General features: G+C 35.9%; 1 protein-coding gene and 1 pseudogene across 4 annotated transcripts in view; one reads left to right on the top strand and one right to left on the bottom strand.

Moving 5' to 3' along the window:
• The window catches only part of MAGI2 (membrane associated guanylate kinase, WW and PDZ domain containing 2), a 1,485,052-nt gene that overhangs the window by 464,668 nt on the left and 992,769 nt on the right, over positions 1 to 27,615 (bottom strand). For all 4 annotated transcript variants that reach the window (XM_054494395.2, XM_054494398.2, XM_054494397.2 and 1 more), the window contains exon 6: positions 25,304 to 25,383. In XM_054494395.2, coding sequence (XP_054350370.1) covers positions 25,304 to 25,383 — 80 coding nt within the window. The remainder of the gene's footprint in view (positions 1 to 25,303; positions 25,384 to 27,615) is intronic.
• On the top strand, positions 22,064 to 22,631 carry LOC129040780 (ubiquitin-fold modifier-conjugating enzyme 1-like; annotated as a pseudogene).

The raw sequence follows: 27,615 nt of genomic DNA, 5'->3' as shown, positions 1-27,615 counted from the left end.
CTATACCTGTAGCCCTTTTAAAGGCTTCTTCCTAAGTTTCTCATTCTGGGGGTTTTCTCCAGGAACCAACAGCAAGTAAGATTCAAAAGTGTTCATAAAATTTAGCTCATTTTCAAGGGAACAGAAAAAAAAAATATTGTTCAAAAGAGCAATATTAGTCTGCAGGCCAGATTTTAGAAAAAAGTTATTCTACATATTAATGACCCACAAAAAGTATATAGCTTGTGTTTTTTAAATACTAGGTCGAATACTTTTTTTACAAAATAAGAATCTGATTTTTTTTTTTAGAACAAATACATGCAAAAAATGTGTTTTGTTAAGCAGGGAGTCAGTCATTCTGCATGGTACTTGAACTTTTCAAATTCCCATACCATTATTCAGCTTTAAGAAATGTTTGATGATGAGCTAAAGGCAAGCATGTGTGTTTTAGTCTAAGAATATTAATACCATTACTATCAACCCTCAGGAATGAGTTTATAAATTCAATAATACTATCATAGTGCATATTATAACTATGCTTCTATAATCAGTTTTCCCCATATTATTTCAGAATACCAATTGAAAAAGTTACCTATTATGACATATGCAAAATAACTATAGTTAACCTGGGGAAAACAAAAATAATTTATCAGGCAAAAAAACTCACAAAACAACAAAAAAAAGTTTTCTGTGTTCTCAGCGTTAATTCATTAAATTCAGTGAATCTAGGCTTCACATGCACACACATATGGCATTAGTGAGCTAACCCAGTTTGTACTGATATGAGCAGGTGTCTGTAGGTAGGTCATTCAAAGTCATCATAAACCAGGGCAGAGTTCCTAGCATATGAATCTTAAATTATAGACACTGGTATTATAGAACAGCAACGGGCACATAGAGACTATGTCTAGATGGAGGACTTTTGGCATGTTCCTTACTAGGTAGCATGAGGTTTACCTTGCACAATATGGTTTATCAAGCCATGTACTATTAACATGTGCATTTCATTATGAGAAATCCTTAGGCTATTCTCTGGAGAAGTTGCTGTTTCAGACATTTTAGGTGTCCCATATGGCATGCATAAGGATGTAATTATGAAAAGATGTAGATTATCACAGAAAGATATACCTTTAAGTTATTTTGCCCAAGACTAGCAAATCTGAGGTTTCTTCCAGACCACGAGGACCTGATAAATAGTTTCTTTTCTGAAAGGGAAATGGAATAACTCTATGAAAGACACTCTAAATGGGAGGCAGAAAATGAAAGAAAAATGTATGTTATTCCATGGCTATGATTTCTCTGCTTAACTTTCAGGGTTAAAATATTAGCTAGCTCCATCATCATCCAGTCAAATCTGTAAACCAAATCCCTTCCTCTTTCAGAATACTTCTTACTTTATGTTCTCATCTCCTGAGTAGCCTATTGCCATCATTTCTCTGCTTTAACCTAGTCTATGCATTTCAGCCATAAAGCAAGATACTAAAATACAGTTTGAGATAGATGAATGTTCAGCATCAATCATTTAAAAGGGCTGTCTTACCTATAGGACACACTTCTAAATATTATCCTGACCTCTTTCATGGACCACTCCAATCCAGCTTCAACCACTTGCTCTTAACATCCTCCTTGCTAATCAGAGCCTGCATCACAGTGAAACGGAATTTGTTAAGCCACTTTGCCCTCAATTTGCATGAAATTCCATTTTACTGACTGCTTTCTTACCCTTAGGAACAACTCCAGCATCATACCTTATTGAGCCCGTTTTCTGATCTGCTATTTGCTCAGCCCGTACTTTGTGCTCCCTTTCCACTCAGCCTAACACGGAGCACAGTGAACCGTAATCACTGATTTTATTTCTCTAGAAAGAGGACAGATTCTGTGTCCCATTCCACTTTGCACTGGAAGTGCCTCACTTGGGCAGAGGTGTGAACACAAGCTGGGAATGCAGGAGGTATTTTAAAATCAGTGATTGGGTCCATTCAAATTTGTCCCAAAGGAGAAAAAAGTGTTTGTGAGGATTTATGTGTTTGCATGTGCCTAATTTAAGTATGTTATTTGGAATATATTAGAGATAAATTGTTTTATAAATAACTAAAATAGGTGGTGGCTACAAAAAGAGGTGTTAGAAAAAGCTCTCTACTTGCCTTTTGTGCTTTAAAATGACAATTTTAAATGGTGCTGCTGTAGGGAAACCTGGCTGGGAAATAAACTGTGAAAAGGTATAGGCAGGAAAATAGCTGGTACTTACTGAGGGCATACTATGTGGTGGGATGGTTCTAAGTGTTCTGCAGGTATTAACTCATTTAATAGACAGGATAATCCTACAGTGTAGACAAGATCACAGCATAGGGTTGCGCGATTGGGCTGCTTGTTGAAAGGCACTCGGCAGAGAGTGGGATGGGGCAGAAATCCAGCCCTCACTCACTGCATCCTGTTCTGTGACCTTGCCTGGGACTCTTTCTTTGCATCAAGATGCCTTTAGGTAGTAAAATTAATGGGTATCTTTCCTGGTGATATACTTTTCCCAAATTCACACAAAAGCACAGAATAAGCAAGTGGCATTCCTAGTGGTAGGCTCTATAATTATTCCATTTACAGATGAGGAAACTGAGGCACAATGAAGTCAAGAAATCTGCCAAAGTTTATATAACTAGTAAGGGACAGCGAGGAGATGCAAACCGAGGCTCATGGCTCAGAGACTGCATGCTTATTCACTGTGATATGCTGGTTCTCTGTCACGTTTGGAGTGTTTTGCGCATGTTAGTTTACATTTGTTAAATTTTACATCTATTAACTAACTTAATCCTCAAAATAACCTTAAGGAATCAGCCCCTAAGGATAAACAGCTATGCCTCGGCCCCTGTAATCCTAAGAGATGCCCCTTTGCGGGCATGGCTGTCCCTGGTGAAAACAGAGGCAAGGAGATACTTCACTGATCAGAACTAATTGGCTATTTGGTATGCTTCAGACATTTTGCCAAGAAAAAGAGAGTTTAATTAAAACAAAAAACTATCAGTACGGGGAGTTAAACTAGTGGAAGCTGAGAAATGTAAGTCAGAACTGAAATTAAGAGAGATCTAGAAAGCTCCAACAATATATTTAGAGAGTATTATTGGCAGAGTGATATACTAGATAAAACATAGATAAGAAAGAGTTGAATTTGTCAATATAAAATGCAATTTGGTGTAAGATAAAAGCAACGCCTCATATTAGAAAGGAAAACTACTGAGATAACTGAGTTGATATTTGAAAAAACAAGTTGAATTCTTATATATGCGTGAAATGACTTATGTACTAGGTTGTTTACTATAATAACATTTTTAATAGCAGAACATTAGGAGAAACCTAAATAGACAAAGTATGTGAAAATCTCTTAAGGAAAACTGCATAGCTATTTAAAAACAAAATTTAAAAAAAGGTCTATATAAATTGACACAAGATATCTTCCTTTTGCTTTTTTATGCAAAAAACATATCTCTAGAATACTATATGAGAAACCAATAAATCTGGATATTTCTGGAGAAATATTCTGGGTAGCAGAGGGACAGGAGTGGAGGGAAAACTTTTCACTGCTTATCATTTTGGGCCATTTAACACCTTACCTATTCAAACAACCTAGAAAAACAAAACAAAACAAACTTTGGTTTGACTTTTACTTAGTGCAACTTTGGGCTAGTTTACTAAATTTGCAGAGACTAATTTTCTTATTTGTAAAATGACAATTATAATTCCTGCCTCACATAGTTTTATCAGGTTTAAGTAAGATAATATATGGAAAGATTCTATAACATAACCTGACACATAGTAGAGAAATAATGGTTCCCTTGACTATCACTTTTCTTTCTCAGGGGACGCAAACTCCAGTGGCTACTAACTAGTCCAAGCAGACAATATAAATGCGTGACATATGTTGGCTGTATGAGATTAGGGAGTGGTAGGGCATGTGACAACTTAAGGCATTCAAATTATTCTATGTGTGTATATCAAATATAAATTATACATATGCTTATATATTATATATGTATAAAAGGCTTATGGCTGTCATTCTTGCTTTTACATAGGGATCTGCATGTTATAAAATTATTTCACAATGTCTGTTTCAAGCCACTGAAAAATCATTTCAACTATATTGCACAATTAGAATAAAATATTATTTTTTTTTCAAATCGGTCTCAAGTTATAATTTTCTTTAAGTTATTTAATATAATTGGCTTTGCTTTTTCATAGAAAAAAGTCATGTCCATGGAAATATATAGCTACTGGTTGCCAGACCACAATTGGGAGGTTAAAAGCAAAAGACGCCTCTGACATCTTGGCTACTATTCTTTGTGACAGACTTGATGGATAAGGTGCTGCTGCTTGCAGCTAATAAATCTGATTGAGGTAGGAGTCTGGCAGAGGTGGCACAAGTGTAGCCAAGTCAGAAGGTTAATAATAGCAAAATCACACACGGGTGGGCAGGATCATGGTCAACAGTTACGAGAGGAATTTCAGGTACCATGTTCAGATTTAAGGAAGCAATGATTCAACAACATTCCTTGCCTAAACAATCCTTCTGTTTCAAATAAGTCAATGTTAAACAAACAATAAACCAGTGACCAAATTAACATTTATTCTCAATTATCTGGGGAACTTCATATTCTCAGAAAACAAGTTTAAATACAGTTTATGATATATATCCATTTGACACCTTACACAAATATGTGTACTCTCTGTAAACTAAGCACATCATTATTAATTTCCATATAAAACTAAATTAAGACTTGCGTAGGCTAACGTAACTGACGACTATTCATGAAATAGCCTAGAACTAGAATCATTAGCCATATGGAGCAAATGGGAAGTAAAGCACTGCATCATTTTATTTTTATTTACTTATTCTGTGTGGACACCTTCCTAAACTCTAGAGAGCAGAGAGAGTCTCAAAGATGAGACAAGGTCCTTAGTGCTGTGCCATATGAAATAACCTCCACTTAACATCTTGTTTCTTTAGTCAAGAAGAATTGAAGAACATGTGCTACACAACTGTACACAAAGTCGCCTAAGTGGAAAGCGATCCTAAGTCCATACTAATGAGACAGTATTGCTTTTCTCTCTTTGGGAGTAGCCCAGGTAAAAAAAAAGGCTGGTCATGCCGCATGCAAATTTGAAGACTTCTCTTTATGAAATAGTTAATTTTGTTTCTCCCAATTATCTTTTTAGAGGCATACTATCTTGAATAGTAGTGCAGGTCTGGAGCCTACTATTTCGGTCTTATGTGGGAAAAACTGCATTATATTAACTTTACCTCTGGGATGAGATTCCTAATGTTCCAATTTAGAATCCTGAGAATACTGGATCTCAGCCCACTCTCAAATACTCCTGATTTTCCTTCCCCTCATCTTTCCTGTAATCATCACAAGATGGGATAATAAAATGAAAGGAAATCCTCTTTTTATTTTTGCGTGCATGTTTTTCTTCCATGTCTACCCAGTGCCTAGCACAGTGCTTTTAAACCAAGGAATAGTCAATAAATCTTATGCAGAATATATAAAATGTGGCTTCGCTAAATGCCGTAGACACATGCAGTCTTCCTCCTCTGTGTTCCCTAAGCCTGCTGTGGAAATCAGCCCCTGCATTTTCTTTGAAAAACTCCAGTCATGCATCTTTCTCATTATCAAGTTGAAAAACCACCTTAAGGATCATTTCTCATTTTTCACACCCAAGTCTCTAGCACAGTGCCTTAGCATAACACTGGTGGAGAAATAACTGTTGACCCAAACGGAAGTGAACTTAGAGATATTGTCACTCTCTTTGTAAGTAATATGCTACATTTTGTACCTTTTGCTCTGACCACTGTGGAATTTGTCATTTATATCCAGGCCACGCAGTAACAATGGAAACTATGTTTAACCAGCACTGTTTAACTTAAAATGAAAATAACAGGAAATTGGGACATAAGTGATAATGACAAATTGGTTGGAACATTTTAATATGAAACAATGCATTGTTTCTCCTTTATTTAGTGGTGGGGATTATGAATGACTGACTGTAGAAAGATGTTTAAAAGATCCTGTATGTTTTTATTCTTAATGGAGTAAAGCTAATATAATTCACCTTTTTTGTTCACCATTTCCTTCTGATGTAAAATAATCAATGCTGTAGATCATTTTTGGGCATGCAGTGCTCAAAAAACAACATAAATTTTCCACTTTTAGGATGCTACACAGTATACATGGGCTTATAAAGTAATTTGGGCCAGTCACTAAAATTATTGCTTCCATAGAAAATAGAGACATAGAGAAGTGATAATTTTTTAATGCTTATGTGAGCAAATTTTGAAATGAAAAGAAAATTCCAATCTATTGGCTGAGCACAATGGGTCTGTTATATGGACATCATGTGACTAAGACACAAAGTTGTCATTTCAATGAGATAAACTACTTTACAATAAGGTTAGCTTTACTGTCAAGCTCAGGATATGTGAAATTAACATAAAATGTATGTTAACGTACCTTTGAGGTAAGCCATTAGTGGCAGGAGTAAATTTTAGTGGTTGACCAAATCGACTTCACAAGTCCACACATAACTTGTTCCTGCCTAAGAATGAAACATTTATATTGTTCTATGTATGATTCTCATGGCCAAAGTAAGCTAGAGTGCCAATTATATTGTGTTAGAAGTGAATATTTTTAAAAGGTGAATTATGCTGATCAGTTCTATTCCATTAAGAAGACCATACATAGGATGATACCATCTGTTGATCTTTTATAAGAGGAAATGTATCATGCTGTTTCAGTGCTACTATCAAAGACAATTAAAATGGAGTGAAACATGAGAAGAAAAGTCTGATGTGAATGGAGCTATATTTTCTTAAATTTAATTTTCAATGCCTTCTTTCCTAGAATAATTAACTGATCAAAAGTTTTCTTCCCTGTTAAACAGGGATAGCACCAGGCTGTTGTGGAGATTAAAGGAGACAATGTATGTAATACTCTTAGCACCCACAAATTACTCAATACATGGTAAGTATTAATATTAAATACAGTAACATAAAACTAGTGATGAAGTAGAGAGCAAGAATGTATTGAATCAACTCTGGGGATTTTATTTATGATTAGACATACTTTTATGTATATTTCAAAGTATTTTCTTCCATATTGGAGTCTAAAGAAAAACAGTTAAAAGTTAAATGATATAGTTTACTTAATAATAGTAGGAGGGGCTGGGCTTGTGGCTCATGCCTGTAATCTCAGCCCTTTGGGAGGATGAAGTGGGTGAATCAATGAGGTCAGGAGTTCGAGACCAGCCTGGCCAGCATAGTGAAACCCCGTCTCTACTAAAAATACAAAAATTAGCCAGGTATGGTGGCGTGCACTTGTAATCCCAGCTACTCAGGAGACTGAGGCAGGAGAATCACTTGAACTCAGGAGGTGGAGGTTGCAGTGAGCCTAGATTTCACCACTGCACTCCAGCCTGGGCAACAGAGCAAGACTCCATCTCAAAAAAAAAAAAAAAAAAAGTAAGGGGAATTACAGAACAAGTTCACACAGTAAGTGGCAAGTTCACACAGCCAGTAAATGGCAAAACCAGGATCTGAATCCAAGCAGTGTGGCTCCAGAGCCTGTGTTCTTATGGACTATCTTGGTTTCCTCTCTGTAGTCACATGGCTGAGCACTCTCTGGATAGTATCAAGTGTTTACATAAACTAGGTTTGCAGATGATCATCTCTTATCCTTTTAAATGTTGTATCACCAATTTTTGCTGCTATTATGAATTTGCTGTCATGTAAAACTTTATTTTTCCAATCTGTATTAATGTCTTAAAACTGCTAACTCACAGTTTAAAAAATAGTCATTTCTTTGCTGGATTTGTCTGCAAATTTATATACATATACCATACACAAAAGGAAAACATCCTTTGAATAGAAGTCAACAACTTTCAAGATAAGACAAATGTAGACAATAAATATTATATAACCTAGAAGCACTTGATAATATTTACTAGATCAAGAAAGTTACAATCTGTTTTCCCCAAGGCAGTAAAGGAGCCAATGAACATCTTTTTTAATAATAAGAAAAAAATTTAAGGATTGCACATTGCCCTTGAAGAAAGCTAAGCATTTAATAAGTTGAAGACACTTTTTACCATTCTTTAGGGAATACTGTATTTCTAAGAATGGCAGGTAACATGTACTCTGAATGATACTAGCAAATGGTAATTGCAATATCATTCCTCTTAAAGCAATGTTATAAACCCAATGGAATGTTGGGAGAGCACTCAAGCATTCCTCTAAGCATGAATTCCCAAGTTGCACAATAATGCTAAGTGCATCATCCTAAACATATGCTGTTGTTTGTGTTTTCAGTTTCTGCTTATGATAGCTATAGTTGTACTGATGCTCGACATCTTCTAGGAGAGGAAGCTGGTGAGCATTATAAATTCTAGCGACTCCTGATGGTTGTCTATCCCTGAGCTCTGCTGCATGCCTAGTGGCGAGGTAGTATAGGGGAAAGGTCACCAGCTGAGGAACCACAAGGGAAGGATTCTAATTGCAGTTCTATCAGCAATTAGTTTGGGAGAAATTATTATACCTCTCAGAGCCTTGATCTCTTAAATGTGAATATTAATTTTTACTATTTCACAAAGTGCTCATTAAGATAACAATTGACATCTGTGAAAATGCTTTAGAAAAAAAATGTTTTGTGAACAACAGATACCCACAAAAGCAACTGAGGCACAAGATCACAGAGCCTATAAAGGGACTCAAAGTGTTTCTGGATTGCTACCATCTGATCCCATTACTTAGCTGTTTTTCAACCGACCTGCAAGCTTCTTGGCTGGGGCCCAGGACTACATTTTCTATAGCTTCAGACCATCATATGTAGGATAATAAATTGAATCTACAGATTTTTTTTGATGGCACACAAGTATTTGCCTCTGTTCTCCTACAACTTTGTAACATTTCTGCCTTTCATCTTCACTACGCTCATCTATTTTTATATTTACATATGACCATACACTTGCTTCAATCTCAGCTTTAGTCATAAAAATCTACTGTTCTCTCCCATCTATAACCTTCCTCCAAGTAAATCCACATGTAAAACAAGTTTCTTTCTCTCTCTCTGGTATGACGTACTTCTTCAGCCCTCTAAAACTCAGTGCAAATATCCATCTTCTAAATTCAGTCCTTCCTAATTGATCCAGGTGCATTTACCATGCACACTTTTTCACCATGCCCAGTGACGTATGATACACAGACACAGTGACACACATACACACATATTTCTTCCCTTATGCAGTTATACAAGGATGCAGTGGTTTCCTTCTGGAGATCTAAATACAACACCTCTTCAGCCTTCCTCATTCCAAATAAACTCACTCGTAGAAAGCTTTAAGTCAGACACAGACCAGATGAAAAAGCCCAAAAGTGGGAGGGAATAAGCGAGGGAAAAAGGAGAGTGAGGACAAATCTTAAATGAGTTCTCTGGTCAGATACATATAAAAAGTGAACAAGCCATGAAACCGCTACAACCTCCCCTAACTCAATGCTTTGGGTTTTCGTTACCATCTGTGCCCCTGTCATCACCAGAGAACAGTCTCTGACATATATCAGGTTACGTATCCTGCATCCCCACAATAACAACATTAACCGGTGTGTTTTAGGCTTCACAGTTTACAAAGGCTTTCTCAGACACTATCCCATATGCTGATATGACTATAAGATTAAACCAATGGGAACACTATCTTATTTGAGAAAAAAATTATCACGTATATCTGTATTTATAGGCAAGTTGGGCTTCCTGTCTACAAATTGTGTAAAGGGAACTCTTGGCTTTACAGAATCAGGTATCTGGTAATCTGCAAGTTGTGTAAAGACAGTGAAAAAGGAATCTAGGTGATAGTGCATCAGCTTAGGAGATGGGATTTTCATTCGGCTATGCTCCCAAGAAAACCCACAAGCTGAATTTCAGACTGGATGGAAAAGGTAATTTCAAAACCATGCTGCACAAAGAGCTAATATGACACAACTCCAGTTACTAGAATTATAACAAATTAAATATAATAGTGATTGAAGATTGCCAAGCCCTATAGGTGGACAAAGCAAAAGGCAGTACACTTTCAAAATTCAGAGTGAGATCTCTACATTTTAAATAAAGCTCAAACAAGCTTCCAATTCTATGAAGCAAGATTCTCTGTACAAAATAAAGTTTCCAGCAGAATCTGAATGGCAAATAGACAAGTAAGATCAGGAGATCATCAACCCATACATATACTAATGAAGACATAATCTTCTACCTGTAGAAGTTAATGAAAACTTCCCCACATAAAGGTGAGAAACAAATAAAACAGATTTGTTTTTCTAGAAAATATAGTGTATATATTATTAAAATAATATTTAATTTTAAATATTAACTTAAATGTGCTCACACAAACATAGGGAAGTCAATTCAAAGGAGAATACGCTGATGTTTTTGCTAAAAACTCACTTAAACTATTGGAAAGCTATTCTTTTTTGTTGTAAAATAAAAAAAAAACTGGAAGTCCACATCATGGTACTTCAAGTTTTATGTTGTTTGTCTATCCCTTTCTTGGGTCATAATCTTATCAGGAGTTCCCTCAGTACTTGGGATTCAAATACATATTCTATCAACATACCAAGTAGGCATTTGGACCTTTTTGAATTCCAGCCCTGAGGAAGATCCATGAATGCTACTATCTGAATCTCGTGTGTACGCTTTTTAAATGGCAACAACGCAGTTTTAGTAATCAGAGTGGAATAAAGGAAACAATAGCAACAGCTGGCATTGCTCCCAAGAAAAAAAAATTAAATGGAGTGATACAAAAATCATGTAGCATCTTGAATGCAAACACATGAACCATGGATTTATGCTGAATATGGAAAGCGAGGTGAAAGAATAGCTGGATAGTACACTATTGTGAGCAGTGAAAGGGGACATCCTTTTAGGAAAAGGCAGTTTTAAGAGAACACATTTTATTAAGTATAAGAAATATTTTCCTCCAAGAAGGATTTCATAGAGAAAAGTATAGAATAAAGATTAGAAGAACACAGGTAAGAATATAGTTTAGCAATAGAAAGAACTTGAAAGGAAAGGTAATATAACAAATACAGACCTTGCTAGAGTAGGAGCAGAAGATGGAGTGAACTGAAATTATCTAGGAATAATAACATCATAGAGATAAAGCTTAATAGAATAATGAGAAATGAATATGGCACTTAAATGTATTCATGATAGCAGACAGAATAAATCAGAGTTGGAAGGAAAAAGAGAGTCATCAGCATCCAGATGGGAAGTAAAGCCACAGGATTGGGAACAATAACGTAGGGACAAAGGGTGAGGAGAAAAGAGAACGTCACCAAATGAAGCAATCTGGTAGAACTTGAACATTTGGGAGTGACTCTAAATCCAACCCATCTTTAAGATTCTGCTCAAATTCCATCTCTTTCACCAAGTCTTCTCAGAACACGCCTGGGTTCACAGTCAGTTGTTTTTCATTTCATTCTTGTTTGGTGGATGACTCCTCACATCATTGTTAAATGCTCCTCATCATTTTTGAGGGGCTTAGCATACTATCTCCCCCACTGTACTGCTCTTTGAAAACTGGGTTCAGAAGTTATATTCATTTGCATTTTTCATGGCAAATAGTTTAATTCTACAAGCAGCGAGGTTATCCAACAAGTGTTTGTCATGTGGACAACCAGATCAACTTACTTTGTTTGCAGATAAATTGCATTTAAATGAGTAAAATGACTTACGATATCATGTAAGAACTAAGTACTAGATTGGAAGGAAAAGGCCACTCTTTTTTGTAGCCTTGAACCACTGCGGTGGGGGTGGGAGTAAATCAGCCTCAAAGGAAAAGTTTAGGTTAGTTAAACCAATGTGAAGGCAAAGAAAGAATATAAATTAGAAAAAGTTGAAAAGATAATGTGGGAGAAAGTAAAATATTTCTTAATGAACACAAATACTGGGAAACCAGTAAAAAATGTCAAGGGTTAATTTTGTTGGCTAAATATGGAAAAGAATATAATCTCCAAGAATTACAACTTAGTAGTAAGAAGTTCAGGGACAAACACAATCAACACAATTTCACATTGATTTTGCATTGCTGATTTGAAGTAGTACCTTGGGAACTGTGGTTCTAAATCTCTTTGGGTTCTTTACATAGTTTTGGTATGAAAACGCAAAATAATGTTTGCTCTTTTTTGTCTGAGGGCAACATTTTTATGCTCAAGGAGTTCCCACAAAGAGCACATAAAATCTTAAGCTGTTGGAAAGATAATTCCTGGTAGATATGGGTCTTTAACAGTAACATGGATAGCTGTGTGACTGGCATCACTGAATCGATATTATTCCAGACACTTTGAGATGCTTGGTGGTTAGGTCACAATTATGCACTGAACTGTATCATAAGTGCTCATTTTTTATCTTCACTAGTAAAAAAAATGCTTTTTTAAAAATCATCCTCAGCCTTGGAATGCACTGTTTTATGATGCATAGCATTTAGGAAATCTCAAAATTACATGTACTGAGAGGGAAATCAGATCGTCTCACTTCAGCAACTGAAATTAAACCCCTCTTCTTTTTTCCAACTAAAAGCGATAGTTAATGTTCAATTACTTGGCTTTGGGTTGATGACCTGGATCTGTTTCTCCCATTTCTGAGAGAACTTGTCTATATATTCAGATCCGTGCTTCACCTTTCTGTTTTGCTTTCTGCATTGTTGAGCAAACCTAACCACTGAGGGACACTTAATGCCTGGCAGTGTGATTGACAGACTCACATTTAGCTCTTACAGAGATTGTTCCAACATTACGTGGACTACAGTGAGCATTTATTTTTAAAAATTGTGAAGGCATAGAAAACAACAGAAGCTAATTCTTTTTTAAAATGTTGTAAGAACACTGAATGTAATACTTATTTTATAATACCTTTCAGAGAGGTAAATTTACCCTGTAAGTTTAAGAATTTTATTAGTCTGTTCTCACGCTGCTAATAAAGACATACCTGAGACTGGGTAATTTATAAAGGAGAGAGGTTTAATTGTTTCACAGTTCCACATGGCTGGGGAGGCCTCACAATCATGGCAGAAGATGAAGGAAGAGCAAAGGGGTGTCTTACATGGCAGCAGGCAAGAGAGCTCGTGCAGGGGAACTCCCGTTTATAAAACCATCAGATCTCATGAGACTTATTCACTACCAGGAGAACAGTTTAGGGTAAACTGCCCCCATGACTCAATTATTTCCACCTGGCCCTGCCCTTGATACATGGGGATTACTACAACTCAAGGTGAGATTTGGGTGGTGACACAGCCAAACCATATCAAGAATGTAAATTATATGACAATTAAAATAATTATAAAATTATATTGATCAGTCTATTTACTGATATGATGCCCTAGGGAAAACACTGAGAATATTTGAAAATATTTCCCTTCTTATGGGTTTTAAATATGAAGTTTTAAAGGAAATTTTATTTTTATTTTTTATTATACGTTAAGTTCTGGGGTACACGTGCAGAACGTGCAGCTTTGTTACACAGGTAGACACATGCCATGGTGGTTTGCTGCACCCATCAACCCATAATCTACATTAGGTGTTTCTCCTAATGCTATCCCTCCCCTAGCTCCCTATACCCCAACAGGCCCCGGTGTGTGATGTTCCCCTCCCTGTGTCCATGTGTTCTCATTGTTCAACTCCCACTTATGAGTGATTTGGTATTTGGTATGCGGAAAACCAAATATGTGGTATCTGGTTTTCTGTTCTTGTGTTAGTTTGCTGAGAATGATGGTTTCCAGCATCATCCATGTCCCTGCAAAGAACATGAACTCATCTAAAGGAAAAATATTTAATCTAGTTTCCCTTAACATGTTTTGAGGCCTTAATGTCTCTAGTTTAAGCGTCTTGTGGTATTAAATGGTGGACACACATTGATATCCATTTTAAACTCAGATGACTTGGATCCAAGCCTCATTTTCTATTTACATTTATTAGATCAGACCCCTAAATCCTTTGGACTATAAAATAATTATCTGAAAAATGGGAGTTCAAAATCTCTACCTACATTACAGAGTAGATCCAACAGAGAGAATGTTATGTGAGAATATTTTCAAGTTTTAAAGTACTGTTATCAGTTGGTACCAAAGGTCATATTTAGACATCTGGTTCCAAACAAGATGGTGTAGACCCAAATTTCCCATTTCCTCCTCTCCAAATACAGCTAAATACCCTGGAAACAATTCAACAGACATTCACAAAAGACCCTGAAAGGTGAAAAGAAGGCAGGAATTAGGAAATGAACCACAGCAAATGTGTAGGACTTTCTTTTCTCTCCCATATATGTCAGACAGCACACCAGGAAGACCTTCAGCCTGGAATGGACAACAGGCATCAACAAACAACAAAAGCAAGCAAACAAAAGAGAAAAGCCTACTCTCCCTGGCCGAAGGGCAAGGAAACGGGGAGAGTAACTGGGACGTGGGGACAGCCTTTTTCCTGACCCATACCTAGAAGCTGTGTAGGTTCCTTTAACCTATAAGTGGTGGCATCAGTAGATCCCAGAAAGGGTAATACAGCTTGTGTCCATAGTGGCAGCTGGAAGCACCTGCACTGGTGATGTCCGTGAACCCCTGACATCAATCCTGGTCAAATTTGGAAAAGAATATAATCTCCAAGAATTACAACCCTGTAGTAAGAAGTTCAGGGACAAACACAATCAATACAATTTCACACTGATTTTGCATTGCTGATTTGAAGTAGTACCTTGGGAATTGTGGTTCTAAATCTGTTTGGGTTCTTTAAATAGTTTTTGTATCAAAACACCAAATAATGTTTGCTCTTTTTTGTCTGAAGGCAACATTTATTATCAATTGGTACCAAAATCCCGTACGGGTGACCCATCCTCTTCCCCGTCCCTGCCTATATCATGTGGGCAGAGATAAGAGGCCAGAGAAAACACCTTCCATCCTACAGATCCAGTGTCTAACATCCCTACTAGTAATAACAGGTGACCTAGGGAAGTGCTTTCTGTAACTTGCAAGTGGCACCAGCAGGAATGTATCAGGAGCTCCCAAGTCAGGAGAACTAAGCAGACCAAAATAGCATTGGGAAGAGCTCTGCAAGCTAAATGCATTTGAAACCATGGCCTACGAAACAGGCCAGAACCTACACACCAAACCAAAACAGGGACATTCTTGGCTAAAATGATAGATTTTATTTTAAATGTCCATTTAAAAATGGTCTGTATAACGAATGTCCAGGATAAACATAAATATAAGCCATGAGCCAGGAAAAACAAATTGGATGAGAAAAGACAAACTAATCCTGATAATCAAGAAAAATCAAGTATCAAATTTATCTGACAAGGATTTTAAATCAGCCATCATAAAAATGCTTTAACAAGCAATTATGAATTCTCTTGAAACAAAAAATCTCAGTAAAGAAATGGAAGTTATGAAAAAGTACTAAATAGAAATTACAGAATGGCAAAATAAAATAATAGGAATTAAAATCTTGCTGGATGGGTCAGTAACAGAGTGGATATAACAGGGCAGAACAATGAAATTAAAGACAGATCCACAAAGTTTATTCAAAAAATTCAAAAACTTGAAATTGTTTCTAATTCACCAACTTGGAAGCAATGAACCAATTCCTATAAAACTATAAACCACCAAAACTAACAAGATGAAGTGCATAACCTGAATAATCCTGTAACCATTAAAGCAATTGAACTTGTAATTAAAATCCTCTTGAAAAAAATCTCCAGGACAGTTGTTTTACTGGAGAATTTTACCAAATATTTAAAGAAAAAATTGACACCAATTTTACACAATCTTTTCCAGAAAATAGAAGACGAAGGAATGCTTATCTACTCATATGTGGCCAGTATTATCCTGATACCAAAACCAGATAAAGACAGTACAAAAAAAATTACAGACTAGTATTTCTCATGAACATAGACACAAAAATCCTCAATAAAATATTATCAAGTTAAATAAACAGTATATAAAAAGAATTATTTACCATGTCCAAGTTGGACTTACCCCAGGTAGGCAAGGTCAATTTAATATTTGAAAATCACTCAGTGTAATCTACCATGTCAACAGCTTAAACAAGAAATACCTTATGATTATATCAATTGAAAATAGCCTATGTAGAAATTACAAGAAATCTACCAAAAAATTTCCTGCAAATAAATGAATTCAGCAAGTACACGAGATCTATGACTAACACATGAAAATCAATCTCATGTATATATTCTAACAACAAACATACAGAGACTGAAATGAAAAACACAATACCCATTTACACTGCTCAAAGAAAATGGAATGCTTAGGTATACACTAAACAAAACGTGCAATATATTTTTGTTGAAATTACAAAATGCTGAGGAAAGAACTCAAAGAAGGCTTAAATAATTGGAAGGGCTTATCATGTTCATGGATTGGAATACTCAACACAGCAAAGACATATATTATTGTCAACTTAATCTGGAGGTTTAATACAATTCCTATGAGAATCCCAACAAGATTTTTGTAGTTCTAGAAAAGCTTCTCCTAAAATTTATATAAAAAGGCAAAAGACCTAAAATATCTAAAACAATTTTGATAAGAGTAAAGTAGGAAATATCACTGTATTAGTCTGTTCTCACACTGCTATAACAACTTCCTGAGACTGGGTAATTCATAAAGAAAAGCAGTTTAATTGACTCACAGTTGTACATGGCTGAGGAGGCCTCAGGAAACTTATAATCATGGCAGAAGGGGAAGCAGACACATCTTACACGGCGACAGGTGAGAGGAAGAGTGTGTGTGAGTGCACGAAAAACTACCATTTATAAAACCATTAGATCTGTGAGAATTAACTCACTACCATGAGAACAGCATGGGGCAAACTGCCCCATAATTCAGTCATTTCCCTCTCTTGACACATGGGAATTACAGGTCCCTCTCTCAACACATGGGGATTGCAACTCAAGGTGAGATTTGGGTGGGGACATAGAGCCAAACCATATCAATCACTCTACCCAAATATTAAGGTTTACTATATAGCTGAAAAATCAAGACAGTGTGGTACAAGTGAAGGGATAAACCCATAGATGAACAGAATCCAACAGTTTATGACAAAGGTGCACACACAATTCCATGGAAGAAGAATAGCCTTTTCAACAAATGGTGCTGGAACAGTTCAACATCCATAGGGAAAAAAAAAATAGAGAGAGAACCTTAACCTAACTCTTATACATTAAACAAAAATTAACCTAAAATACACAACAGACTTAAACATAAAAAATAAAACTATACAATATTTAGAAAAAATATGAAAAAAATTGGGACCTGGGGCTAGATTGAAGAGTTCTTAGACTTGATACCAAAAGTCTGATTCATAAAAGGAAAAATGATAATCTGGATTTATCAAAGTTAAAAATATTTATCTGTAAAAGATCCTGTTAAGGGGATGGAAATACAAATTGCAGACTTGGAGAAAATGTTCGTAAGCAACACATCTGTAAGGATATGTAAAGGAACTTGTACACATAAGGAACTTTCAAAACTGAGTTTAAAAAGCAAACAACTGGCAAAAGACATGATCAGATTTGCCACTAATTAGGATATAGATATGGCAAATAATCATATAAAAAGATGTGCAATATCATTAGCAATTAGGGAAATGCAAATTAAAACAAAAAAGCAGTATCACTACACACCTGTCAGGATGGCTAAAATCTAAAAAATACTCATAACCTCAAATGCTGGCAAGGATGCAGAGAAATTGGATCACTTGTTCACTGCTGGTGGGAATGTAAAAGAATATACCCATTCTAGAAAATAGTCTGGCAGTTTGTCCTAAAACTGAAATGCACTTAGTATATAATCCAGCAATTGCACTCTTGGGTTCTTAGAGAAGTGAAAACCTATGTTCACACAAAAACCTGTATGCAAACATTCATAGCAGCTTTATTCATTCATATTAGCCAAAAACTGGATACAACCCACAAGTCCTTCAATGGGTACCCTAAAACAGACTGTGGTACATCCACGCCATAGCCTACTGGCATATTATACTGCAATAAAAAGTAGCAAACTATTGATACACACACTAGAATGTATTGCAATAGAATTATTTTGAGTAGAAAGTCAATCTCAAAAGTTTACACACATTATGATTCCATTTACAGAATATTTTTGCAACAAAGTTACTGAAACGAAGAACAGATCAGTGGCTGTCAAGGGATAGGGACTGGTCGGGGGAGGAGATGAGCATGGCTATGAAGGGGTAGCATAACGGAGCCCTGAGGTGATGAAACAGTTCGGAATTTCGATTGTGGTCATACTTATGTATAACTACACATGTGATATCATCACATGGAACTACACACACACACACACACACACACACACACACACACACACACGAGTACTTGTATACCTGGCAAAATATGATCTTGTATATATGTACTTGTATATCTGGCAAAATACAATCTGTGATACAATACATGTATATTGTATATATGTACTTGTATACCTGGCAAAATGCAATCTGTAGATTGTACCATTATCAATTTTCTAGTTTTGATATTGTACTGTATTTATATAACTTAACATTGAGGGAGGCTAGTGAGGGGTGTCTAAAACCTTCCTGTAAATTCCTTAGTAACTTCCTTTGAATTTATAATTATTTCAAAATTTAAAATGTTTTTAAAAAGTCATATTTGAAAAATTTTGAAATCATTCTGCTACTGTGCAAAACAGATTTGATGATGTCAATATTATTTTAAAAGTTGTATGCATTGAGGAGAAATGACAAGATATAATTCATTGCTCTACATGCAAGTAACTTGAGCAATTAAGAAACAAAGTAGGACAGAATTTTGTAATCCTTACCTAGGCACTACTTTATAGCCACATGAAATATTAACAGGTAGAAGGGTAAAATACAGAAATCATTGGTGCAGGAAGGATATTTAAAATACTTAATATCTTTTATGGTCTGGACATCAACCAATCAATAACAGATTCTGGGACCAACGAAAACAGATGCCAGCCACAACCCAAAATTTGGTGCTGGAGCACAACAGTGAAATATCCATCCTACCTGATTTATTTTGGATAAATTGTACTATTTCCTCCACAAAAGATTTATATTCCTAAAATGTTGGTATTTCTGAGTACTTCTGACCCGAAAAGACAGGAAAGGGCACTATATTATTGGATGAAGCATACCTCAAAATGTTGCTAAAGCACATCATGATTAATACCAGTCAGCTACAAAAGAATTGTTTCTATTAGGATATTCGAAATTTCATTTTTTACAAACATATATGCAATATCAGTACAAAAACAAAATCACATTCAAGTTAATTTATTATATTTCAAGATAGGTGTTCAATATTTGCATATAGTTTTTACAATTTTGAAGTTTTAGTACTTGAATAGTTAATATTGTTAGAATCTTTTTATGAGTTCTTCCTTGAGGAAAGATTCCAAGGTGCTTTGAGAACATAATCTTAGCAGGTTTATCAGATTAGAAAGATAAACACTGAAAGGTAAAATTAATTTGGTCATACTTAATCTTCTTGAGAAATCAGGATCACTAATTATCAAAACAAATTTAATGAGAAAGGCCAAAGCTCCTATTTAAGGGAAGATAAACAATGTAATTTAGAAACAGAATATGAAATATGAACATAAAAGTATGAATCTTTTAATCTATGTGTCCGTTTTATAAAACTCATTTAAGAAATGAATTGAAACTAATTAGCGTTTTCTACTATTTCAGAAAGGCAACTTCCTTCTCCTGAAAAACACCCTGTTTAATATGTATTGTAAAGCATGGCGTATGCTGTCTTTGTTCATGCACATTTTGGACACTTTTTAAAAAAGATAGATTAACTAATTAGTTCAAAGCATTAGTTAATTCCAATTGAAATGCACTACTCATGCAGGTAAATGGGTTAAGATTATGTAATTTTTTTCCTGTAGTAACATAAGAAAACTCACTTAAAATTCATACATATTGAATACAGAAACAAAGCCACCCAGTTCATGCAGATATAATTATAACTTCATGAAAATTTAGAGACAGCTTAACAGGTTGAAGGGGGAAACCCCCCAGTGTATTACTATCAGGCTGGAATAAGCTAGATGGATAATTTTAGCTTATAAGGATTTGTTCATTTCCATTTTGCCAGGACATTCTATAGTAATTCAAAGCTGTTAAGGTAGGATAACTGTTCTGAATATTTTCCCAGTCATCTTCTATAGGGCTCATTTGCTGGCTCAGAGACCTACCTGAAGGAAAGAAAATGAGCAGTTATTTAGAATTTATGGTGCTACAATCATTGTGCTTCCAACATGTGAAGGTAAATCTGCATGAAAGAGGTATAACTCCCATTTATAGGTAAGAAAATCTAGGCTCCCAGAGATTAAGTACCTTGCCCAGGAACCCACAGATTTGGGTTTGGAACAGTTTTTCCTGACTCCAAATCTTAAACTATTTCTTCTCCTGTACATTATAGTGTGATCCTACTGGGTTTAATAACATTTCAACTTTAAGAAAAGAATGGTCCTACAAGGCTTAATTCACTTTTGATATGGATTCTAACCCAGTAATGCTCATGGGATGTCAGCACAGAAATGTTTGTGATTGAAAATGTCTCAGGAGGATCCCATATTACTGACTCTGAGAGGAGAAATATGATGGGGCTTTATACACACTTTAACCAATCTTGCATCCAAGTTATTTAGTGGTTAACTGCTATTTCTGTGGCATTTTAAAAAAGACTATATTGGCTTGCTAAACAGCACTCCCCCAAATACTAATATTAGAATCCAGTAGTAGGTGGAGACGTTTTTTTCTGCCATGTAGACTGGTGCTAAAACTCCAAAAGTGTACAGAGCTATGACAAATGAACAGAACATAATGACTTCAGTATTTCCAGCCCTATTGTGAGAGAAGGAAGTATGTTTTTATGTTTAGTAGCAGTATTATCCTTTAAGTAAAAAGGCAAAATGATTGCTTTACTGTCAGTAGAATAAGTGCTTGTTTAATATATGTTTGTACTGAGCCATCCATATCCTGTTTCTCCTTAATACCAATGAGAAAACTTTTGTTAGTTTTTTCTCTAGTCTAGTTAGTATCCCCTCTCATCTCTCTTTCACTTGTCTTCCTCTTATATTAATTGAACAGGAATTAACTTTACTCATTTATGTAAATAGATCTGAAGGTGCAAACATTTCCAGATACATGTCTACACATACACTGCATACCTCCATACATTCATAAATAGTAAGCACACATATATGACAAAATAATATATAATCTTCAGTTATTAAAATATAAATTAGGATAACAGTAAAGATTTTATGACATCCAGCCGAGTAACATCCAAAATGTACAATTTTAAAATTACTGTACTAAAATTTCTGCTACCAGATAGGATGGAGTAGCTTATTAGACATGAGAAAACAGAAAGTCTAGATAAAATGTAAAAAAATAAGCAGTTTAAAGAAATCAGAAACTAGCTGAAGCAGCATGGTCTAGAAGGTCTAAGATTCTCAAAAGGGAACTCTGGAGAGGTGAAGGAAGAATTTGCAGCTGCTTTTGTTGAGTCTGGGCTCTTAGAACAGTATAGACTTGGCCTGGGAGGAAGGCCGCTGCTGGACGTTAAAGAAACCAGAAGAGTGAGGACTCTTGAGGGACTGGAGTGACAAATATAGATGAGAGAGATTTCAAACAGTCAGTCAATTATCTCCTGACATTTGTCAATTCTGGAGCTGCAGGATCTAGAGGCAAAAGAGTTAAGCCAAATTCCCTGAAAAGCACCTCAGATTTTTGGGAGTCTGGCAATCCTGAGAAGAAAAATATTTTAAAATATTGGTGTTCAAGACCTGCCAAGAGTAGAGTCCCACACAAACATGGTAGGATAGGGTTTGTCCTGCGGATCAAATTCAGCCTGCCCCAATTTTTATGTGGTCCATGGGCTAAGAACAGTTTACACATTTTCGAGTCGTTGAGGAAAAATCAAAAGAAGAAGAGAACATTTCGTTATGTGAAAGTATACAAAACTCGCCCTGGCCCAAGATGGCAGATGAGGCCACCTGACATGTTGTGTCTAAGACTCTGGCACTGAAGACTAATGCAGGACCCCAAGATTGGGAGTTGTGGGTGCAGTGATTGAAGGAGGACTATCAGTCCCTTATCTGGTACGTGGAGAACAACAAGAATGGCGACAACGATGGTTCCAACTGGAGTCCAGCAAGGTAGGGACTCAGTGGTTTGGAAAATGTTGGTATATCCGTGACCTCCTGAAATGTGAGTTTGATGTCAAGTTTGCAATTCCTATCATATATCTTACTACTGCCCCAGAAATTGCAGTCCCCGAGCTGGATGGAAAGACAGCAAAGATGTACAGAGGTGGCAAAATTGCCTGACAGATCATTTCAAGTCTTTGTGGGACAGGAACGTACCCAAATTTGAACTAGCTCATTTCATGGCTCTGGGGCCGGGTCCATGGCTGGCAGCGGAAATCCCTGATCTGATTCAGAAGGGGATATTCCAGCACAAAGAGAAATGTAACCAACGAATGACCAAGCCACTGAGGCAGGGCAGAGGGACTTTTGATAGGCTACGGTCCTGTTCTCCTGTGTAATCACACTTAACTCATCTAACTGCTTCCCGGGACACCTTCCACCTCTAGTTGATACGAAGTAGCTGCAGCAGGAGGAAAAAAAAAAAAAGCCAAAACACCAAACAGCATTGCTACTGAGTTTCTAAGGCTGCACAGGGAAGGGAAAGGCTGGGCTTTGGAAAATCAAGAGGCAATTTTTATCCTTCCCTCAAGTGGAACAACATGTGGTCCTGGAGGCATGGGGGTAACTGGAATAGAGTACATAGTCTTTCTGGTTTCAGGAGACAACCCATCAATAAAACCTGCTTCCTCTGGTTAAAAGAAAAAGAAAAAGGAAAAGAAAAAGAAAGTATACAACACTCAAATTCTGATGTCCATACATAAATCCTTATCAGAACACATGTATGACCTTTTTATATTGACATATGGTCCTTTTGCACAATGAGTGCAAAGAAACTGGATGACCTGCAAAACGTTTTCTAAAATCTTTATCGCCTGGCCCTTTACAGAAAATGTTTGCCAACCTGCACTAGGCTGTTAGTTGAAAACTCTGGTGGCCAAACACTCAAAGAACAGGGCAAACTCAACCCAACCTCACGTTGGCTCAGTTCTGTTTTGGATTAGGGTAATTAGCTTTCACTCTATCTGCCTAGCAGAGGAAGGGCAAATCTTTGCTGGAAAAAGATATCATCATCGGAGCCTCTACATTTTTTAATACACATTTTATATATATTCCTGCATTCAGAAAATTACTGTACTAACTTTTGTCTGAGCTGAAGTGTGGCACATATGAAGAATCATGACTTAACTGGCAAGTTCAATAGCAATCCATTAACATCCAGTGTTGTAAATAAGTAATACTAATCTATGTCATTTAAAGAAAAGTAAAACATAGGTAACAATATTACCTAAAAGCACTTTTCTTGGCAAGAAAACTTAAAATAGGTGTCCAGAATAAAAACACTCTAACAAACTAGATGTTAGTTTCCAATGTAAAAACGGTCCAATAATATAAAGAATAGAGTCTAGGAATTATTTATTTTGTAGTAAATGAAAACAAATAGCAGTTGACCAAGTTACAAATCATCCTGATCTATAAACTGAATTCTAGAACTTGTTTCTCAATGACATTTGGTTCAGAGGACACCAGCATCATATTTTAGGCACCTACCATCCTGTTAAGTCTGGTAAGCACAGATGTGGGAAAAACAAATAACATTGAAATATTATAATTATGCAATATGTTATGCTTGCATCTCTCTCAGGATTTTAAAATTGACTTTAATAGCTTTTTATAATAAAAAGAACAACTCAAAGGCGCAAGACAGCTGAGAAGTTCAATATGTCACAGAACTGCAAAATTGTTAAATTCACTTTAATTAGGATATATTAAGGTTTTACAACTGTGACATAAGTAAATCATAACTCCCAGTTAGAACAGGTCATGTTAATTTTCAGACTATCACATTTTGTAACACATGTTTCATTGGTGTCAATGCAATATAACCCAATCATGCTTAAAAGTTCAGGTCATACAATAATTTCATGGGATTCAACTGCATACAGTTGTACTATTATACAGAAAGGTACAGATATGGCTATGAATACAAAATTAAATATAGACTAAAACTGGATATTTGTACATTTATATATGTTCATATAAATTACAATCTCTAATTTTTAATTTAACTCAGTCCCTAGCCTGTGAACAGTTACCTTATAACATAGGAATGTGGATAGTATCTGAGAAAGTAAGAATTATGCTTGAAAAGAAAGGCCTTTTAGAATGAGACACTTTTTTAAAAGTTAACTTTTTAAAAACTTTGTTTAAAGTTCAAATATTCTCTGCTGTTTTCTTCACCTTTAAGAGCTCCTCAATGACAGAAACCGCTGAACAGATCTCTAATAATTTAATCACATAAAGTATGTGAATGTGGTCAAATAAGAAATCATCAGAAAGTATGCTATTGATCATCTTAGCTAAACTATAAGTGCTCCTTTAAAATTAAACTCAATATTTTAAAAAATTACAAGTATCATCAGTAACAGACTTCACCCATATAATTTACAAATTTCAAAACAAGGTTTACATTCATCTAGTCCTCAAAATTATTTTTAAAAAATTATTCACATGCATGAAAACAGTCTATTTTAAAGCAGGTCAATATTAGAATATTGAGAACTGGAAAATACGAAGGATAATCTAAGACATTCAGGCAACTGGTTATTTTATTTAAATGCTTGATTCAAGGAAAGCATGTCTTTATATTTCTGAGTCCTTAATAACTGCTAGAATGCTAAGCTTTTCAAAACAAAATCAAATATGATAGTGCCACAAACTGTTTCTCTTATGCATCATATCTGACTCCAATTAAAAGATCAGAGTCCTCAGAGCAACGTATTGCAAACAAAAAGTCCTTAGTAGGTGGTGGAAAGTCAGGCCAGGAGTCAAACAGAACCAACAGAGATGACAGAGATGTGATATTCAGCACAGTCTCCTCAGAGAGAAAAAGCAAAACCACATGGCCCTGCTGAAATGCCGAGTTAATTCTCTCTCTTATCTGAGCATTAAACATTACATCGTTACAATTGTTTCAACTAGATTATTGCCTCTTCAGGTGAGACTCTCGTTTAAGAAACACAAACATTCTCACAGCACATTGCTGAAACACCATGAAAACTTAATAACCTACCATTTTCTTTGCACTCTTCTGGAGGTTTAGCCTTTTTCGCAAGTCGTGGATCCAGCCATGATGTTGTCTTTGTGTTATGGCTGAAAAGAAAAGAGATCACTCTGAACAGACACATACTAAAAGGAATCAAGTTTATTCTTTAAGAAAAAAAAAAGCAGGGTTAGTCCAACAAAATTGCAATCGATACGCTTAATTTGCTTACTGGTTCTAAGTAGCCCTGAAGGAGGTGTAAGAGTAATTGTGCAAGGCAGCTGTAAATTTGGCAACCTCAGCTCCCTGTCCTCAAAGCAGCTATTTTTATTAAAATCAACTAGAATGTTGCCAAGTTAACCTCATTGAAAATGCAGAACTCATCCAGAGCAAAAGGAATTTATTACAAATACAGGATTCTCCAGTTGGAAGAGCACAGTCCACAGGCTCCGATAATGTTTCCTGAGTTTTGCGAAAGAATTATTTTCATCTTAAACCTACCCTTTTCATAAACAGTTGTTTTTTTACTCTTTAACTACAGAGCTGGCAGAGGCAGTACAAAAGTGATGCAGATTATAGCATGTTCTTGAGATTCCTGCATTTTCTCAAAAAGTGATTAATAGCAATTTTATTAACTCGCATTAAACTGTCTTTCATCCAAATACTTTCAATCCAGCTCAGAAGGTAGGGGATAAGACTGTCTGCATTCTAATGTTTCTGAAATGGAATTTCCAGAAATTAATGATAAAATAATATTTTTGAAAAAATGTTTTCTTGTAAGACTTTTGCCAGAAATTTAAAAAGTAAAGGAGAGATATTCTTAAAGTAGTGTTTTTTAAAGTGGTTGTGAAATAACCTGCATTAGAATTACCTGGTGGACAACGCATATTAACAGTGCATATTCTGGGTCCTCAAAGAACTATCAAATAAGAATCTCTGAGGTGGGGCTACACAATCTCCATCATTGGCAAGCACTCCCAGTACTTCTTATGCACATTACAATTCAAGAACCACTCATGGCTCACATAACTGCTCACTGGAGCTAAAATATTTACTGTGTACAGCTGTCTCAAGGGATCTCATCTACCAATGGACAAATTATCAAGAATGTGACATTTGTGAGGGGTTTGGGAAAAGAATGAGCAAAGGCACAGGTGTGGGAAAGTGTGAGGTGTTTCTAGGGAACAGTCAGAAGGCCAATGAATGGAACATGAAAGGAAGAATAGAAGAAAGGATGGAAATAGAAATCAGAGCCGGGTAATAGGCATACTTTACTACAGTTGTAAGGAGGTCAAAATGATAATGATGATATAAATTTCACATGTATTCTCTTTCTTTAATGAAATTTAACTATATGTTGCCAATCATAACCACAAATGTTAGCTAGATAATCTGATAAACCAATCTATACTTACAATGGAGGTTAGACAATTCACCCAGGCAGTATATTTAATCACAAGTATGTAAAAACCAAGTTCCTTCTTAATGGAGGAACTTTCAAGCCAGGAAGGAGGGAGGATGGAGTCAAGACGGGTAGCAGAAAGCTATTCTGAGGTGTTAAATCACTCTTCAAATAGCATTTTCTGAATGATCATCCATCCCATCTGTCTAGGTATCTGTCTAGAGCCATCTTTGATTTGAGAACCGTGACATAAAGACCCGTGGGTCATGAAGTTTCTGCTCCTGAAGAAGATGCCATTTTATTTCTGACTTTCACATGGAATAAAGAGAAAGTATTCTCCATCACACTCTTAACATTTAAGGGCTCTTCGATGATAAATGCCTCTCAACAGGGCTCTAATAAGTTGATCAGATAAAGGCTGTGAATTTGATCAAATAATAAATCAACAGGAGAGCATGCCAGCTTTTATTTTTCCTCAATTTGACCCTTGTAAAGTCTGGTGGTGCTTCATTATCAAGTTTTAGAAGGATATAAAGTATTGCAGACACTTTCATCTGGTTCTGGCCCTCGTTTGCATGTTAATATAATCTAGCATTTTCTTCTGAACTAAAGACTTGAAGCTTGAGGTTGCGGGTTCTGACTATTCCTAATGTGAGGATAGGGGCACCAGGTTCAGTGTTTGCTGCTCTCATTTAAAAAAAAAAATCACTTAAAAATGCTCTTTATAGACATGCCTCCGTTCAAATTGTGTAGGGGTGTGTGTGTATGTGTGTGTTGATGTCTATGTTTCTACGAGGTGGGGAGAAATCTTGGAAAGTAAGCAAGGAAAATACATTTCTCTTCCTTTCGTCCTCACCTGCTTCTTCCAAATCCTTTCCTCTTTTTGGAGAAAAGTCATTTCTAGGCTCCTTAGATATATTCACAAAAGCAAACACATCCA

The sequence above is a fragment of the Pongo pygmaeus genome, chromosome 6, assembly GCF_028885625.2.
Source record: "Pongo pygmaeus isolate AG05252 chromosome 6, NHGRI_mPonPyg2-v2.0_pri, whole genome shotgun sequence".
In the NCBI taxonomy this organism is placed as follows: Eukaryota; Metazoa; Chordata; class Mammalia; order Primates; family Hominidae; genus Pongo; species Pongo pygmaeus.
Note: the sequence above shows the minus strand (reverse complement) of the source record. Positions and strands in the feature narration are given on the sequence as shown.